This window comes from Mustelus asterias, chromosome 6 (assembly GCF_964213995.1).
Source record: "Mustelus asterias chromosome 6, sMusAst1.hap1.1, whole genome shotgun sequence".
NCBI lineage: Eukaryota > Metazoa > Chordata > Chondrichthyes > Carcharhiniformes > Triakidae > Mustelus > Mustelus asterias.
Genome location: NC_135806.1, coordinates 62,955,445 through 62,974,931, shown reverse-complemented (window position 1 = coordinate 62,974,931; position 19,487 = coordinate 62,955,445). Strand labels below are relative to the sequence as shown.

Below are 19,487 nucleotides of genomic sequence, written 5' to 3'. Positions count from 1 at the left end.
GTGTACATGATAGTTGTTGTGGAGATGCGCAAATTAAAATAGGACTCTCAAGAGCTGAAATATTGACTACTACTCAGTCTCACTTTGGGTTACCAATAAGCTTAAAACTTTCTCAGATTTATTGGTTGTTGATCATTGCCTTATTCATGTTACTTGGTTTCAGATTTTCTTTAAACTTGCCTCGTAGATAATGTATATTTTTAATTGTTCATGGCAGCCAATTATTTTTCAGAACCCCTTGCAAGGGTCGATTTATAGATGAGAAACATTTGAAATTGCAGGACATTTTCATGACCATTTGTCTTTTATCTGCATTGCTAACTTCTATCTACATTGTTGACGAGGTTAACATTGGGTGTTACTGTTAATTATTAATGTGACTTATCATATTTTAAATATCACTGTACAGATTTAGATTAGCTCTTTCTCGATGTTTGTTTTCAAGATGCATTTGTATCAACTATTGACATTTCGGGTTCAGTGATAAGCTACGTTGGCCTGGGTAACAATTTACTTTCAAGAATAAACAGATGACTTTAAGGTTTGGGTACGAGAAAGAAAGAACTTTTTATTCCGTTTCCAATGCAAGTATCTTCCTTAGACAAGGAAGCCAAAACTGCACATAGTGTGCCCATGTGTCATTTCACCAAAGCCCTATACAGCTGTAGCAAGACTTCCTTATTTTTGTACTTTAATACCCTTACAATAAAGGTGAACATTCAATTTCCCTTCCTTAATATTTGATGTACCTGTATATTAACTTTGAGATCCTTATACAGGTACAATCAGGTCCCTCTGAACACTAACATTTACAAGTTTAGTGCCTTTAAAAGATATTTTTTCTATCCTTAATAGAAAAGTGAATAACATGCTTCTCCACACTACACTTGGCATCTCCTACCTTGTTGCCCACTCACTTAACCTGCACTTTGCATCCTTCTTGCATTGCACACGTATTTGCTTTCTCATCTAGCTTTGTATCATCGATAAACTTAGATACATTACTTTCTATTTTTTTCAGTACTTTACTCTCCCTTTTAATCTAGATTGTAAATAAATCAGGCCCCAGTACTATCCTTGTGGCATTCCACTTATCACAGCCTGCCATCTTGAAAATGACCCATCTATCCCAACTCTTTGTTTCCTGTATGTTGACTAATCCTCTATGCATAGTAATATATTACCCCTAACCCCATGAGCTCTTTTCTTGTGAATTAACCCTTTGCGTGGCACCTGATTGACTGTCCTTTAGAAATACAAGTATACTGCTGGCTTCCCTTTATCTATCCTACCAGTTACATCATCAAAAATCATGTTTGGCAAATAAATTTGCCAAACATGATTTTCCTTTTGTAAAATCAAATTGGCTTTGCCTGATCATACCGTAATTTTTTAAAGTGTGTTAAGACTTCCTTAATAGTCGATTCCAGCACTTTCCCAATGATTAATGCCATGCCATCTGGTCTATTTTTTCCTCCCTTCTTTCTTGAATAGCAGTGTTACAATTGCTGGCTTTCAGTTTGCTGGTACTGTTCTAAAATCTGTGGAATTGTGGAAAACCATAGCCAATGTATTCACATCTCTGCAGCTTCATTTTTTAGAACTCTACTATGTAGACCATCTTGTTCTGGGGCTTTGTCAGATTTAAGTCCCTTAAGTTTCTTCAGTACAAAGAACAAAGAACAATACAGCACAGGAACAGGCCCTTCGGCCCTCCAAGCCCGCGCCGCTCCCCGGTCCAGGATTGAATCCTGAATCCAGGATCCCCGCCCAATTTTCCAGCCTATCTACATACTAATATCCTATCCACCGAGCTGTCCCTCACTGCTACGATGCTTTGTTCATTACAACCTATTAACTCACCCCCACCCCCCCATTCCAGACCATGTGATCTCCAGGGAGAGGCGAAAACCCAGAGTGAAAAACCCCAGGGCCAATATGGGGAAAAAAAATCTGGGAAATTCCTCTCCGACCCCCTGAGGCGATCGAAACGAGTCCAGGAGATCACAATGGCCCTGATCGGAAAATGCTTCCCAACCCTAGTCATTTCCACTTCCACGAACACCATATGAATTCCCTGCCCCCGAGACAGGTTCCCAACTATCCGCAGTCTCGCTCTGTACTGGCACCAGCAAGATGATCATAGAATGAAGCCTTGAAACGAGAAACAAGGAACAATTAGCCCGCGCCGCTCCCTGGTCCAAACTAGACCACTCTTTTGTATCCCTCCATTCCACTCCGTTCATATAGGTGTCTAGATAAGTCTTAAACCTTCCCAGTGTGTCCGCCTCCACCACCTTGCCCGGCAACACATTCCAGGCCCCCACGACCCTCTGTGTGAAATATGTCCTTCTGATATCTGTGTTAAACCTCCCCCCCTTCACCTTGAACCTATGACCCCTCGTGAACGTCACCACCGACCCGGGGAAAAGCTTCCCACCGTTCACCTTATCTATGCCTTTCATAATTTTATACACCTCTATTAAGTCTCCCCTCATCCTCCGTCTTTCCAAGGAGAACAACCCCAGTTTCCCCAATCTCTCCTCATAACCAAGCCCCTCCATACCAGGCAACATCCTGGTAAACCTCCTCTGTACTCTCTCCAAAGCCTCCACGTCCTTCTGGTAGTGTGGCGACCAGAACTGGACGCAGTATTCCAAATGCGGCCGAACCAACATTCTATACATCTGCAACATCAGACCCCAACTCTTATACTCTATGCCCCGTCCTATAAAGGCAATCATGCCATATGCCTTCTTCACCACCTTCTCCACCTGTGACGTCACCTTCAAAGATCTGTGGACTTGCACACCCAGGTCCCTCTGCGTATCTACACCCTTTATGGTTCTTCCATTTATCGTGTAGCTCCTCCCTACATTATTCCCACCAAAATGCATCACTTCGCATTTATCAGTACTTTTGCTCTGCTGTTAATTTCCTTAATTTACTCACTTTTTAGCATCTACATTGTAAGGATTGCATCATTTATATGAAATGTGCAATTACTATTAAACTTTATGTTCCTTCCTGTCTACTCTGCTTGTCATTACCCACATTTCTTACACCGTTCTGTTGTCTCAACTGTTTTATTTGAATTTCTAAATCTTGCTTCACCTGAATACCCCCCCCCCCCCCCCCCCCCCCAATAAATCAAAAGCCCTTCTTGTATTGCTCTTTGAGCCATGGGTTTCAATCTCTAGTCTGCTTGACCCTATGACACTTGGCTGTGGCTAAGGTAACAATACAGAGGTGATTACCTTTGAGGTTCCACATTTTAATTTGGACCCACACTCCTCAAACTCTCTCAGCAGAATATCATCCCTAGTTTACCTAGGTCATTGGTTCCTACATGGACCACGACGACCAGATCCTCCCACATTGCACACCAAGTTTGTCTCTAGCCCTGAGGAGCTGTCCTTAGCATTGGGACCTGGCAGGCAACATGCCTTTGGAGCTCTTAGTTACGGCTGCAGAGAAATTTCTCCAACTAGACTGTCCCCTATCACTGCTATGAAGCTAATTGGTGCTTAGGAGAAAAAGATAAACTGATGTGTGACTTTTAAGGAAGCTGTATTTATAATAGTAATTACAAATGCGATGTATTTTTTCCAAATTATATTGAGAAGAAAAATATAGAAATTTGAATTTTGTAGAAATTGTCCTAAATTAAGAATTATATTTCTTTCATTCCAGCTCTCTCAAATTGGTTTTATTATGTAACAATGCTTATGCCGGCATCGACCTTTACCATTGCAGTTGGATACTGGGTTGAAGTTAAACCTGAATGCACCTTTAGACCTCAAATACATAGTACATCCTCTTCATCCTCAACCAGTACAAATACGAGCAGGTTTGCATTGTGTTTCTTACAATGAAATTACATTCAGAAACCTGTAATGGAAGCATGTTCTAAACTCTTTATTTATTAATGAGCTGTTGCTGAGAGATCATTCACCCACTAATTTATGCATATTGTAGGATACTTAATTTGAAATGTTACGTTGTTAATGGATGGAACAGTAACTCACTGATTTCCTTTTTACATCCATGAGAAATCTTAAAAACTGATGTGCATTGTCTGAATACTGTTCGGACAATATGGCTGGAATTTTACCGCCTTGCCTGCCCCAATTCCAGGGGGCGAGCCTCGCAGACCAGAATCCTCTGGCTTCAGGTGGGATTTTACGAGCCTCGCCCGAGCAAGGTCATAAAATCCCAGCCTATATGAATTTTAAAAATAGTGCCATTACGTTGGATAAACTAACTTTGCACTACCAGTATTAACTGGAAAAATCAGATGGGCAAAGGTAGCCTAGGTGAATTCATCGAATATTTTCGGAATAGTTTCCTAGCACAGCACATTCTGGGACAATCGAAGAACAGGCCATACTAGACTGAGTATTGTGCAATGAGTTAAGATTAATTGATGACCTCATAGTGAAAATGTCCCTAGATAACAGCAATCATTTCAGTTTGAGGGAGAGAATAGTGGGTCCAAGATTAGTATTTTAAGCTTAAATAAGAGTAATTATGAGGGCATGAAAACAGAATTAGCTACAATGAACTGACCAATTAGATTAAGGGATAGGCCAATAGAGATGTATTGGCAGACATTTAAGGAGGTATCGCAGAATCTCGGAATTGTTCCAGTGCAGATGAAGGCCATTTGGCTTATGGTGTCAGTGCTGGTTCTCCAAATGAGTATTATGACTTTGTGCTATTCTCCTGCCCTTTACCTGTACCCTTGTTCATCCATTCTATCCAAATCGTCACCTTGTGTCTTCTTGAGTGCCTCGATTGAACTTGCCTCCACCACACTTTTGGACAGTGCATTCCAGACTCAAACCACTCACTCTATGAAAAGGTATTTTCTCACATCACATTTTCTTCTTTTGCAAATCCCTTTAAATTTGTGCCCTCTTGTTCTTGATCCTTTTCCAAGTGGGAGCAGTTTCTCCTTATCTACTCTGTCCAATCCCTTCATGATTTTGAACACCTCTATCAAATCTCTTCTTAGTCTCCTTCTCTCCAAGGAGAACAGTCCCAATTTGTCCAATGTATCCCCGTAACTGCTCTCTGCAACTGGCCTGTCACCTGCAATGATTTATGCACATATACACTCAGGTCCCTCTGCCCCTGCACACCTTCAAGAATTGTGCTTTTATTTAATATTGTATGTCCTTGTTCTTCCTACCATAATGCATCACCCCCTTACTCTTCTCCACGTTGAACTTCATTTACCACCTATCTGCCCTCTCCACCAACTTGTCTGTCTTTTTGAAGTTCTACATTGTCCTCCTCACAGTTTACAATACTTCCAAATTTCATATCATCCATAAACTTTGAAATTGTCTCCTACACGCCAAGATCTAGATCATTAAAATATATATCAGGAAAAGTAAGAGTCTCATACTGATCCCTGGGGATCTCATCTACAAACCTTCCTCCTGCCTAAAAAATATTCGTTGACCATTACTCTCTGGTTCGTATTACTCAGCCTATTTTGTATCCATGTTGCTCCTGTCCCTTTTATTCCAGGAATTATAACTTTTCTCATAAGACAATAGCTGCATTCTAACAAGAAAAAAAATTCCAAGGGGAGGATCCACCATCTGTGGTTAACTAAAAAGGTTAAAGATAGTATCAAACTTGGAGAAAAAGCATTTATAAAAATATAAATTAAACTTAAAGCTATCTTGTTCCTAACATCCACAAACTACAAATATAATTAACTTAGCACTATATATCGTTCATAACAAAGAAAATCCCAGGATTTTGACCCAGCGATAGTGAAGAAATGATGATATAGTCCAAGCCAGATGGTGTGTGACTCGCAAGTATTCGCGTTCCCATGCATCTGGTGCCCATTTTCTTCTAAGTGGGAGAGACCACAGGTTTGGAAAGTGCTGTTGAAGGAGGTCTGGTGAATTGCTTCAGTGCATCTTGTTTCTGGTACATACTGCTGGCACAGTGCACCAGTGGGGGGACAGTATGTTTAAGATGGTGAATAGCATGCTGATCAAGTGGTCTGCTTTGTATTGGATGGTATTGAGCCCCTTGAGTGTAGTTGTAGCTGCACTCATTCAGGCTAGTGGGGAGTATTCCATCACATTCCTGACATGTGCCTTGCATATGGTGGACAGACTTTGGGAAGTCAGGAAGTAAGTTAATCGATGCGGAGTTTCAGCCTCTGACCTGCTTTTGTCCACACGTATACTGTGTACCGAAATGTTTTCAATCTTGGTCCTTTCCATCCACCCATTTATATCTCTGCCCTGGATGACATGATCCATAGGCATGCAATGGTTTTCCAAATGCCTCGCCGCCCTTTCAATTACCTTCAAATTAATTCTCTGCTATCAGACTATCTGCCCAATATTAGAATGGAACATTATGCAGCTAAGGGTCTCACCATGTATCCCACTCCATTCCTGTTGCTTGCTGAAGCTGCACAGGACTATATGTAGTCATGATGTGGAGATGCCGGCGCTGGACTGGGGTAAGCACAGTAAGAAGTCTCACAACACCAGGTTAAAGTCCAACAGGTTTATTTGGTAGCAAATACCATAAGCTTTCGGAGCAATGCTCCTTCGTCAGATGGAGATGGAGAACAGAGACCACTCCATCTGACGAAGGAGCATTGCTCCGAAAGCTTATGGTATTTGCTACCAAATAAACCTGGTAGTCTTGATGTCAGGCTTAACCAGGGCTGACCCTCAAACTCCATAGCTGGAATTTTCTGCCGCCTCAAGCAAGGATGGAGAATTTGGTGCTCAGCCAAACCTCCGTTTGTGCAGCAGGACAAGAGAATCGCACCGGCCTGAATGGCTGGAAAATTCTGCCCCATATCTTTATTCCTACCTCTAGAATATTATTTTCTTTGGCCACTACCTTAACCTTACTGCAACAAAATTTATTTTCCATTGATTTGTTGTCTTCTGATTTGATTTTTCAAATACCTCCTTGCTGGCAACTCTCCATTTTTCACAAGCATCAGAAGTCCTGTCTCACAACTTGCTCCATACCACTTCCTGGCTGTAAGATATTTTGGGCAGAACTTTCTGGCCATTGCGCTGGCAGAAACGGCAAATTCTCCATCGTTGCCCTCAGCAGCGACAGGGCGTGAATGGTGGAACATTCCGGCCCTCAAGCCCAATTTCATTAGGCAATCCTTTTCTTTTTCTGGTTGCCCGTTACATCAATTATTATTGACCCGCACTGTCTGCTACATTTAATTTTAAAATCCTCAATGTTGTCTACAAATTGTTTGATCATCTTGTTTCATCCTACCTGAGTGATAGCTTCCTTATTAAGTGAAATTCAAGCCATTTGCTCCTCCAACTCTAAGCTGTGAAGTGCCATCCCCCTCCAGTGACTGCCCCCCCCTCCCTTTCAAACTTCATCCCACTATCAACTATCTTTAAGTTGACCCCATCCTCTCCTTCCCTAAATCTTCCACTTTACGTTCTATGTTCCCATCTTTAAACAACTTATCTAAACTCAACTGTTTGACTCAGCCTTTGATAACCATTTTTGATTACTTCAATTATAATCTTGTGCTTGTTTCCCTTCTCTACGAAAAGTCTTATAGATTTTGTAGGAATTTTGAGAAACTTGGATTTTAATATAATTTGCTCTTTTCCATCCAGTGACTAAACCTATGAGAGAGGTGATAGTAAAGAAAGGGGTTGCCTTATGAAATTGGAATTAAGATGTCTTATATAGATAAAATTTCAGGCTTGAATTAATTAGGTTATTGCTTACATATGAGATATAGGTTTAACAAACCAAACTTATTTTAAATTTTTAAAAATATATTTGAACAACTTGATTACAATATTATATCAGACTCCATCATACCTATATTCATGGAATAATACTACTTCAATTAGGGTATCATAGATCAATAACCTTCTGGCATAAAGCAAATTGCAAAATCATAAACCTCAAAATATTACAATTTGGATAATTGATCCTGTATGATTTGGGGATACAAGATCAAATCGGTAGCACAGTGGTTAGCATTGCTGCCTCACAGCACCAGGGACCTGGGTTCGATTCCTGGCTTGGAGCACTGTTTGTGAGGAGTTTGCACATTCTCCCCATGTCTATGTGGGTTTCCTCCCAGTGCTCCAGTTTCCTCCCACATCCAAAAGGAGTGCAGGTTAGGTGGATTGGCCATGCTAATTTGCCCCTTAATGCCGGGGGGACTAGCTTGAGTAAATGCATGGGGTTATGAGGATAGGGCCTGGGTGGGATTGTGGTCGGTGCAGACTTGATGGGCTGAATGGCTTCCTTCTGCTCAGTAGGACTGTCTATGATAAGTTGTTTCCAACAGTGGTTTGCGAATAATTTGACTGATGAAATTGAGTATCAAATCTGTGCTATTACTTTGCTTTTTGACCATTTTAAATTATTATTCAGTAGTAATATTTATTCATCTTGATTCTCTATTTCATTATTTTAATGTGTGGTTTTGCATCCTTTGAACCAGTGTTTCCCTACCATCGTGTGGTCACCCAGCCTATCCATGCCGCTTTCAAAACACTACTGCTCAAGCCCAGGATTGCATACCTTTCCGTGTCTTTGCACCTGATTGTCTGAAATTAAGGAGCCAAGAGATTCTGTTTCCACTGGTGGCTCGGTGCCTTGCAGCAGCTCATTGCGTCCTCGGCACTCATCCTTTCTCCAGAGTTGATGTGCTGATGGTCCCTGCCAGCTTTTCCAGTCTGGGAATGGCCAGGTAAGTTCATACTATTGACATGTAACTTATTGGCATTTCATTTATCAACATCAAAAAATTGTTTTGTGAGGGGGTGACTGTTTGGCTTGTAAAACATATCCCAGAAAACATCTTAAAAATTGAAGTTAAATTATTTATATATTGATCCGCATCTCCCAACCAAACATTAGACTGCCGATTGATTGATTTATTTTGTTAAATTCATAAAACTGTTTTAAAATGAGCATATCGATTGTTGGGAAAGGAATTTCTTAAAACTCTTGTCACATGTGTTTTAATTGTGTCTTGTGGAAACAGTCCGAATGCTGTCCCAAAAGGTTTTCAATAGAAGTTAGTGAGTTCCAGCAATAAATACATTTAAAATAAAGTTTTATGTCCCCGAGACCAGCATGGACTGGACCTATGGTTCTAAATATATTCCTACTGCAACAGAATAACAGTGATAATAAAACACTAAATTGTATTCCTGTCTATAAATTATTCACTTGATGCCTACTTATCTATAATTTACAGTTGACCTTCTGGGGTTTAAAATATTGAATATGGAAAATGCTTTAGATTGAGTGAAAAATGGAAAAGAAAACCTAATGCAAACAAGACAGGATTTTCTTTGTGTAGAATAATTATAGCTTGCACCATTTGTTACAACAGATTTTGAGTGCTTTGTATGGTACAAAATTATAAAAAAAATTGGTGATTAACTTGAACAGTGTAATACATCCAAAGTTGGTCAGTCATACCTGAAAATTGAGCTCTTCCTCAGAATGCCACCCTGTCTTTCTATATTTTCTTCCTCTCAACAGTGGAGGGAGGAGGTGATGGTATAGTAGTATTGTCAGCAGACCAGTAAGCTTGAGGCCCAGGTTAATGGTCCACGGACACGGGTATGAATCCCACCATGACAGCTCATGGGATTTAAATTCAGTTAAATGAGGTGGAGGGCTGTTGTAGGCTGCAAAGAGATATAGATAGGATGCAGAGCTGGGCTGAAAAATGGCAAATGGAGTTTAACCCTGACAAATGCGAGGTGATTCATTTTGGTAGGACAAATTTAAATGTGGATTACAGGGTCAAAGGTAGGGTTCTGAAGAATGTGGAGGAACAGAGAGATCTTGGGGTTCATATCCATAGATCTCTGAAGGTTGCCACTCAAGTGGATAGAGCCGTGAAGAAGGCCTACAGTGTGTTGGCGTTCATTAACAGGGGGTTTGAGTTTAATTGCCGTGGGGTTATGCTGCAACTGTACAGGACCTTGGTGAAACCACATTTGGAATATTGTGTGCAGTTCTGGTCATCTCACTACAAGAAGGATGTGGAGACACTGGAAAGAGTGCAAAGGAGATTTACCAGGATGCTGCCTGGTTTGGAGGGTAGGTCTTATGAGGAAAGGTTGAGGGAACTTGGGCTTTTCTCTTTGGAGCGGAGGAGGTTGAGAGGAGACTTGATAGAGGTTTATAAGATGATGAGGGGGATAGATAGAGTGAACGTTCAAAGACTATTTCCTCGGGTGGATGGAGCTATTTCAAGGGGGCATAACTATAGGGTTCGTGGTGGGAGATATAGGAAGGATATCAGAGGTAGGTTCTTTACGCAGAGAGTGGTTGGGGTGTGGAATGGACTGCCTGCAGGGATAGTGGAGTCAGAAACTTTAGGAACATTTAAGAAGCTATTGGATAGTCACATGGAGTACTTTGGGATGATAGGGAGGAAATAGCTTGATCTGGGTTTCAGACAAAGCTCGGCACAACATTGTGGGCCGAAGGGCCTGTTCTGTGCTGTACTGTTCTATGTTCTAATAAATCTGGAATTAAAATCTAATCTTAGTCATAGTGACCATGAAACCATTGTTGATTGTCTTTAAAAACCCATTTTGTTCACTAATGTCCTTTACGGAAGGACACCTGCTGTCCTTACCTGGTCTGGCCTATATGTGACTCTAGAACCACAGCAATGTGCTTTAATCTTAAATGGCCTAGACAAGCCACTCAGTTGTATTAAACTGGTACAAAGTTTATAAAAAGGAATGAAAGTGGATGCATCACCCAGCATTGACCTAGGTACTGGAAATGGCAACAGCAAGCCCAGCCCTGTTAATCCTGCAGCATTCTCCTTACTAACATCTCTGGAGGCTTGCGCCAAAATTGGGAGGGCTAATCCACAGATTAGTCAGGCAACACCCTGACATAGTCATAGTCACGGAATCATATCTTACAATGCACCAGCCATCACTATCCCTGGGTATGTCATGTACCACTGTTCGGACAGATGAATCAGAGGTGGTGGCATAATGGTATAGAGTTGAGAGGGAATCCCTGGGATTTCTCAGCAACTCTGGACCCCATGAAGTCTCATGGCATCAGATCAAACATGGGCAAGAAAACTTCCTGCTGGTTACCACCTACTGGTTACCACCTACCAGTCCCTCAATATCCTCCCCTCCCCCTCAGTTGATGAATTGGTACTGCTCCATTTTGATAATCACTTGGAGGAAGCACTGAGGGTGGCTAGAGCCAAATGTATACTGGGCGCAGGACTTCAATGTCCATCACCAAGAGTGGCTGAGTAGCACTAATAATGACCAAGCTGACTGATTCCTAAAAGATGTAGCTGCGAAACTGAGCCTGCAGCAGATGAGGGAACCAAGAAGACACAAAATCCTACTTGACCTCATCCTCACCAATCTACCTGTCGCGAATTCATTTGTCCATGACAGTATTGGTAGGAATGACCAGGACACAGTCCTTGTGGAGACAACATCTCATCTCCCCATTGAGAATACCTTCCATCGTGTTGGTGGCACTACCGCCATGCTAAATGGGACAGATTTCAAACAGATCTAGCATCCACGAAGTGCTGAGTCGTCAGCAGCAGAATTGTATCCCAACCATAATGTGTAACCTTAGGGCCAGGCATATCTGCCACTCTACCATTTCCACCAAGCCGAGGGATCAGTCTTAGTTCAATGAAGGGTGCATGTAGGCATGTCAAACACAGCACCAGGCATATCTAAATATAAAGTTTCAATCTGGTGAAACTACAATACAGGACTACTTGCATGTTAGACAATTAAAACAGCATGCGATAGTCAGAGCTCTGTGATCCCACAACCAATGGATCAGATCTAACCTCTGCAATCCTGTCACATCACCATCTGTAGAGGTGTTAGTGTTGGGCGACTAAATAAGTAACTGAAAGAGGAGGCTCCACACACATCCTTAATGATGAGGGAGGCCAGCACACTACTGCAAATGACAAGGCTGGAGCATTTGCTACAATCTTCAGACAGATGTGCTGAGTGGATGATCCATTCAGCCTCTTCCTGAGGACCCAGCATCACAGATGCCAGCCTTAAACCAATTTGATTCACTCCACATATTAAGAAATGGCTGAAGGTGCTGGATATTGCAAAGGCAACATTGCAGTAATAGTACTGGATTTGTCCTCCAGAACTTGCTGTGTCCTTAGCCAAGCTGTTCCAGTACAGCTGCAGCATTGGCATCTACCTGTGGAAATGTGGAAAATTGCTGAAGTATTACTTGTCCACAAAAAGCAGGATAAATCCAACCTGGTAAATTGCCACCCCATCGCTCTACTCAATCATCAGTGAAGTGATGGAAGGGATCGGCAGACCTCCATTACAGCCTTGGTCCAAACATGACAAAAGAGCTAAACTCAAGTGTTGAGATGAGAGGGACTCTCATCGTTAACATCAAGGCAGCATTTGACTGTGTGGCATTAAGGAACCATGGCAAAACTGGAGTCAGTGGGAACTAGAGGAAAACCTCTTGAACTTGGCGCAAAAGAAGATGATTGTGGTTGTTGGGGGTTCAAATATTTTAGCCTCAGGACATCACTGCTGGAGCTCCTTAAGATAGTGTCTGAGGCCCAACCAACTTTAGCTGTTTCCTCAATGACCTCCTCTCCATCATAAGGTCAGAAATACGTGCTGGTTAGGTGCATTGGCCAGGCTAAATTCTCTGTCAGTGTACCTGAATGGGCACCGGAGTGTGGCGACTAGAAGATTTTCACAGTAACTACATTGCAGTGTTAATGTAAGCCAACTTGTGACTAATAAACTTTTTTTTTAAAAGTGAGGATGTTTGCTGATAAATGCATAATATTCAGCACCATTTGTGGCTCCTGAGATACTGAAGCAGTCTGTGCCCATCTGCAACAATACCTGGACAGCATTCAAGCTTGGGCTGATAAGTGACAAATAACAATCATGCCACACCATGACTGTCTCCAACAAGACAGAATCCAATCATCTCCCCATGGCATTTAATGGCATTGCCATTGTTGTTTTCCACACTATCAACATCCCAAGGTTTACCATGGACCAGAAACTGAACTGGACCAGCTTTACAAATACTGTGGCTACAAGAGCAGGTCAGAAGTTGGGAACTCGGCAACAAATAACTCACCTCTGACTCCCCAAAGCCTGCCTATCATCTACAAGGCACAAGTCGCACACAATTTTAAAACACAGAAAATAATGGAAGTTATAAGCAGATATATGCTTCATTTGGATTCCCTCCCCAGCAAGTATTACAAAACAACAGTTTGTAAATTTCCAATGCAAAACAGAGTTAATGCTAACTGAATAAGTGAAATTCTATTTCCATTTAATGAAATTCCAGGATTTTTCTCATATTTTAGGATCGTATTCAAAATACAGCGGAGTGATAGGTGCAAAATCCCCCCCCACCGAAAGCCCCCAAAATGCTCAATCATGGGTCCAACTAATCACAGGAAAGTCACTACCCCGCACATGGAAGTGACAGATTCTTTAAGGAACTCCTCCAACCATAGACCTTTCCTCTCCTGCGGTTGCTACTGATGGTCTTTTTCTCTCCCCAGTCAACCTGTGATTGGAGGAGCAGCAAACAGTGGGAGCGAGGCCAGAACCAGGAATAAGGCTGGGTTTGGGCAGGTAGGGGAAGCATGGCTGGGATGTATAGGGGCAGGTCCAAGAACTGGGGAGCGGGGGTGTTGTGGGGATGAGGTTGGGGAAGGGAGTGTGGAGTAAGATGGGGTGGGGGTGACACCGGGGAAGGGGGGATGGAGAGAGTCAGGCTGGGGGAAGATGTGGTTGGGGGGGTGGTGAGGCTAGCAAAGCCTTTGGGAGTGATCTAAGGGGAGGTGGAGGGAGGGAGTGAGAGGCTGGGGATGAAAAACTTGGTTATCAAGAGAGAAGCTGCAAAAGGGGAGAGAAAATTTAAAATCTGCCAACAAAGGAATACTCAGCTAAGTTTGGAATCAGGAAAACTTGAAGTCCCTGAAGTAATGAATTCTTTGCCAAGGGGAGGCAGAGTAGTTAGCAGTGCTGCCTCACAGCTCCAGGGATCCGGGTTCGATTCCCGGCTTGGGTCACTGTCTGTGTGAAGTTTGCATATTCTCCTCGTGTCTGCATGGGTTTCCTCCGAGTGCTCCGGTTTCCTCCCACAGTCCAAAGCTGTGCAGGGTTAGGTGGATTGGCCATGCTAAATTGCCCCTCAGTGTTAAGAGGGACTAGCTAGGATAAATGGGTGGAGTTATGGGGATAAGGCCTGGGTGGGATTGTGGACGGTGCAGACTCGATGGGCCAAATGGTCTCCTTCTGCACTGTAGGGATTCTATGAGAATGTGGAATCTCTAGCTTAAGATTGCATAAGATCAGAATCTGGGGTAAAATAGTAGAAGCTATTGTAATGCACACCATGATAATTGGATAATTTAATACTGAGCAGTTTTATTTCAGAAGAACATTTGCATTTGTGTTATCGCATTTCAAAAGTGTTTCACATATTGTGGATCACTTATGGTCCAGAGACAATCTTAGTAACAAACATTCAAAATTTTGCATACCAAGATCCTGAATAGTAACAAATGACTGCATTTTTATAGCCATCGGACATCCCAAAGTCCTTTACAGTGAGTTAAATGCTTTGTAAGTGGAGTCACTATTGTAATGAAGGACATGCAATGAGATAATAATGAATTACTTTAAGGGAGTCCAGGACTAATCTAAAAATTAGAACCAGATCTATCAGGAGTGAAAACACTTCTACTCACAAAGGGTGGTAGAAGTTTGGAACTCTGTTCTGCAAACATCAATTGATGCTGGATCAATGCTAGATCAATTGTTAAATTTAAATCTGAGATTGAGATCTGAGATGAAGGCATGTTTAGGGTGGTGACATTTTGTGTGTAAATGTGTTATTTAAAAACTATTGTTGCTAATGTATGCCTGTTGTCATGTGCTGATTTAAATACTGTGGTGTTACTACAGTGCTGTATTACCTAATAAAAGAGATGGTGAGAATTAAAACGGAACCCTGAAAACCAAAATGTAGTCCTTGAGAAATCTCAAGATGAGCCCTTGAAGAGGAGTGGGGGAGAGGAAGCAATTATTTTGACACATACATTGATTTTGCCCATTTTCTCAGTGAAATGAAAAGTAGCTTTGCCTTTTAATATACCAAGTTGTTGCTATTCCAATTATTCAGGGACTCTTGTTTATAGGGGCAGAATAAATCAAATTGTAATGATACAAACTGGCTTTTGAGGATTTCTAGTCATGTTTTGGGGATTACATCTCAGGTTCCATCTGTTATTCAGGAAAACCAGTGACTTTGAAGATGTTCCTTCTGGCAGATTTTGTTGACAATGATTGTATAGTGAATGTCTGTTTAGTGGAAGCAGCAGCCAATGTAGGTATCAGTCACGGCACTGATTAGTGCAACATTTTGAGCTTGCACGGAAAGAAACGTTAGTTAAAATGTTTCAATAATATGTCGTGTTTGAAATATAGTAAATTTGTCTCAAACGGGCAATTCTTTTCCTTCACACCTAATACATTTAAGATGCTTTGCAGAATTATGCATATATTTTAGCTGATAATTTAATCAGCATTTGTTCCCAGCGGATTCACAACATGTTGATGGCAGGTATTGGGAATGCATCTGTTTCTACTTTTATTTTGCAATGTTAATTTCCTCAATTTATGGCAAACACATCATGCATCTTTGATGCACCCATATTGCTTTTGTCTAAAAAAGCTTGCATAAATAATTTTACCATTGTAATTCTCTATAAAGAGTAAATTTCTTGCTATTTTTCTGTATCAATCCTTGTAATACCCAATCTTGAATAATCTTTTTCCTGAGTTACATGGGATATGGAATTCTGGTGAGTTATTCCTATCTCTACAGCCTGTGGTAATGTTACATTGTGGAATCGGTGGTGGGCCACTTACTTCGGTTGTTAAAACTGAAATGAGCAACTTTGTTAGTACGAGGGCTTAATTTGAATTTAAATTGTAATTATATCATTAAATCTGTTTCTGCAGTTCTATGTCACATATTCTAACTGTTCACTTGATAACTGACAGCTGTTTAACCATGCCATTTTGTACACTTCAATTTACATTTTATTCGTACTTTACACTTTGTAAATGTAAAGTACTGTGTGATGTATTTGAGAGAAGTGGCAATGTTATAATCTAAGGTCAGAAATTCCAAGGTATTTTATGAAGCCAGTTTAGACCATAAGTTTTGCACTTTGATTTTGGCACAGTTAAGATGTTTCACTCCAGATATGATTTAAACGGCCCACTAGGGAGCTTTTATCAAACAAAGTTTATTTAAGAATACAATTAGCACATAGAAAATTAGCAATAACTTTTACCAATTACAAACAAGAAAACAAAAATCATATTGTATCAGGTCAATGCACTGTTCCAAACAAACAAACACTCTTACAAATATACACCCGTCCCAGGTTTAGCACAGAAAATAAGAATGCTCATGTGATGTTGCAGCTCTGCAACACCTGCTGTAAATTAATCCTTTGGGTGAAGAATTGAAACTCTTGCTTCTCCGACCTGGAACTCCCAGCACCTCGGTAGAGATAGCGCCTATCTGCTGGCCTCTAACTAGCAACCACCAGCAGCAAACTTTTCACTCCAGAAAAGTAAGAAAGGCTGCTTCCAACTAGCCAGCAGAATTTCTAATACCAGGGAGAGAGGCAAACACATTGCGTCCAACCTGGAGTCCAAACACCTATTTTATGACTAACGACAATAAAAGATGCCACTACAGATCTCATGGTGCCAATAACATTAAAAAAAACAGGGTTGCATACAAACTGCGGAGGATATGATTAAAAATACATTTCATAAAGGCACAGTAGCATCACAATATGGCAATATCTAATCCAATATAGTTTTATTTTACATCCAAAGCCCAACAGAAATAATGCTGAATCAAGTCAGAGAGGAAATAGCAGAGACTCTGACCAAAATCCTTGGATCTGGATGAGGTTTTATAAAAGATTTGGCGAATTGGCCAGCAATAACCAGCAAATTGTTTGCCAGTCAGCAATGACAACAACCTGTATTTATATAGCACCTCTAATATAATAGGTGCATCATAAGGTGCATCCTAAAGCAATTATAAAACAATATTTGACATCAAGGCAAAAAAAGCGAGAGGCTAGGAGATGTCAAAATGCTTAGTCAAAGAGATAGGTTTTAAGGAGTGACTTAAAGGAGAACTTGGAGGTAGAGATTCAGAGAGGTTTAGGGAGAGAATGGCAGAGCCTGGGGCCCTGACTTCTGAAGGCATGCTGGCCAATGGCGGAATAATCAAAATCAGAACTACTTGAAAGGCCAGAATTAGAAGAGCACAGGTATCTCGGAGGGTGGCAGGGTGGGATGAGATTATGAGACATAGCGAGGGACAAGGCCTTGGAGTGAATTGAAAATGATGATGAGAGTTTTAAAATCAAGGAGCTGCAAACTGGGAACCAGTATGGGTCAGCGAGCACAGGGATGATGACTGAACTGGCCTTGATGTGAGGTAGCTCAGGCCAGCAGTGTTTTGGATCACCTGAAGTTTATGGAGGGTAGAATATAGGAAACCAACCAGGATTGTGTTAGAATAGTCAAGTCTAGATTTAACAAAGGCATGATAAATGTTTCAGTCGTAGATAAGCTGAGGCAGGGGCAGACTTGGGTAATGCTTGGGAGGTGAAAATAGGCGGTCTCAGCAATGAAGTGGATATGTAATCAGAGGTTTATCTTGAGAACACATATAACACCAAAGTTGTAAACAGTCTGATTCCGCCTCAGTGAAAAGTGATAGAGTTGGTGGCTGGAGAATGGAGTTTGTGGTTGGGGCTAAAAAAAAAATATCTTCAGTCTTCCAAATATTTAATTGGAGGAAATTTCTGCTCATCCATTACTGAATATCAGATAAGCACTCCGCCATTCATTTTGTAGCAACAGTGGAGGAATCATGCGAGGAATTGCTGAGGTAGAGGTGAGAGCTGTCAATGTACATTGTATGGAAACTATTGCTGTGTTTTCAGATCATTTTGCATGTTGAAGAGAAATAGGAGATGATCCAAGATAGATCCATGGGAGGCACCAGAGACAACAGCGTGGAAGTGAGAAGAGAAGCCATTGTGTGTGATTCTCTGGTTGTGATTACATAAATGAGAATGGAATCATGTGAGAGGAGCCCCCATGCTGATGGGCTGGTGCTGGAGAAAGTTGGTGTGGTCAAGCATAGCAAAAGCAGCAAACCGGATCAAGGATTGCTCACTTTCAGGATAGGGATGATGATGGAAAATTTGAAGGAGGGGCAATATCTGAGTAGAGAGAAGAATAAAAATTATCAGCTAATAGAAGAGCCAGCAAAAGAAGTGGGCGGTCACGAATTTAATGGGAACAGGGTTGAGGGAGCAGGAGGTGGGTCTCACAAGCAAGATAAGTTTGGAGAGGGCATGAGGGGAGTAGGAAAGAAGCTCGAGAAAGATAACACTTATAGTAGTTGTGGACACGTTTCTAAAGACTATATTATGAAAAGAATGATAATCTAGAAAAGATTATCATGGGTGGCACAGTGGTTAGCACTGCTGCCTCACAGCGTCAGGGACCCAGGTTCAATTCCGGCCTTGGGTGACTGTGTGGTCTGCACAGTCTCCCCGTGTCTGTGTGGGTTTCCTCCAGGTGCTCTGGTTTCCTCCCCAGTCTGAAAGACGTGCTGGTTAGGTGCATTGGCCATGCTAAATTCTCCCTCAGTGTACCCAAACAGGCGTCTGAGGGTGGCGACTAGGGGATTTTCACAGTAACTTCATTTCAGTGTTACTTGTGACACTAATAAATAAACTTAAAAGTCACAGATTAGCTGAGGACAGTCAAGACAAGACAGACAAGTTTATAGCGTTCTTCAAGAAAATAATTGAGTGTGTTATTGAAGGAAATATAGCAACATTGTAAATATGGATCTCCAAAACATAAGATAATGTGGGTCGGAGACTTGTTGATAATAATCGGAATTTGGTAGCTTGTTAAGAAGTTGGTTTAAAGACAGCAATCAAATATCCTGAATTTCTATAGTGGTTCTATTGGTTCCTTGCCATAATTCCTCCACAACTCCGGGAAATAGCATGAACAAATGCTTATTGTGCTGCTTCCCCTGGAAGCTCCTGTGCATTTTTGGTAGAATCTCCAGGGAATTTCAAAGACAGGTTGGTGGTTTATGGCTGTGGCTCATGGATGTTTTCAATAAAACATTGAATGGTATCCTGATGATGTGTTGGGACACAATATCAAAATTTGCAGAGAACAATAAAATAGAACAATAAAATCAAATAAAATACTATGGAGGCTGGAAATTTGAAATAAAAAACGGATGGCACAGTGGTTAGCACTGCTGCCTCACAGCGCCAGGGACCCGGTTTGAATTCCAGCTTGGGT

The 19,487-nt window shown here is 41.4% G+C and overlaps 1 protein-coding gene across 7 annotated transcripts in view; it reads left to right on the top strand.

The window, feature by feature from the left end:
• Positions 1–19,487, top strand: part of aopep (aminopeptidase O (putative)) — a 240,863-nt gene that overhangs the window by 29,368 nt on the left and 192,008 nt on the right. For 5 of the 7 annotated variants that reach the window (XR_013498171.1, XR_013498172.1, XM_078214419.1 and 2 more), the window contains 2 exons: positions 3,694–3,850; positions 8,495–8,743. The exons of 1 other annotated variant lie outside the window; for it this stretch is intronic. Coding sequence is in view for 4 of the 6 variants with exons in the window: in XM_078214419.1 (XP_078070545.1) it covers positions 3,694–3,850; positions 8,495–8,743 (406 nt within the window). In the remaining 2 variants the exon portion in view is untranslated. The remainder of the gene's footprint in view (positions 1–3,693; positions 3,851–8,494; positions 8,744–19,487) is intronic. One more of the 7 variants, XM_078214422.1, reaches the window with a different exon arrangement.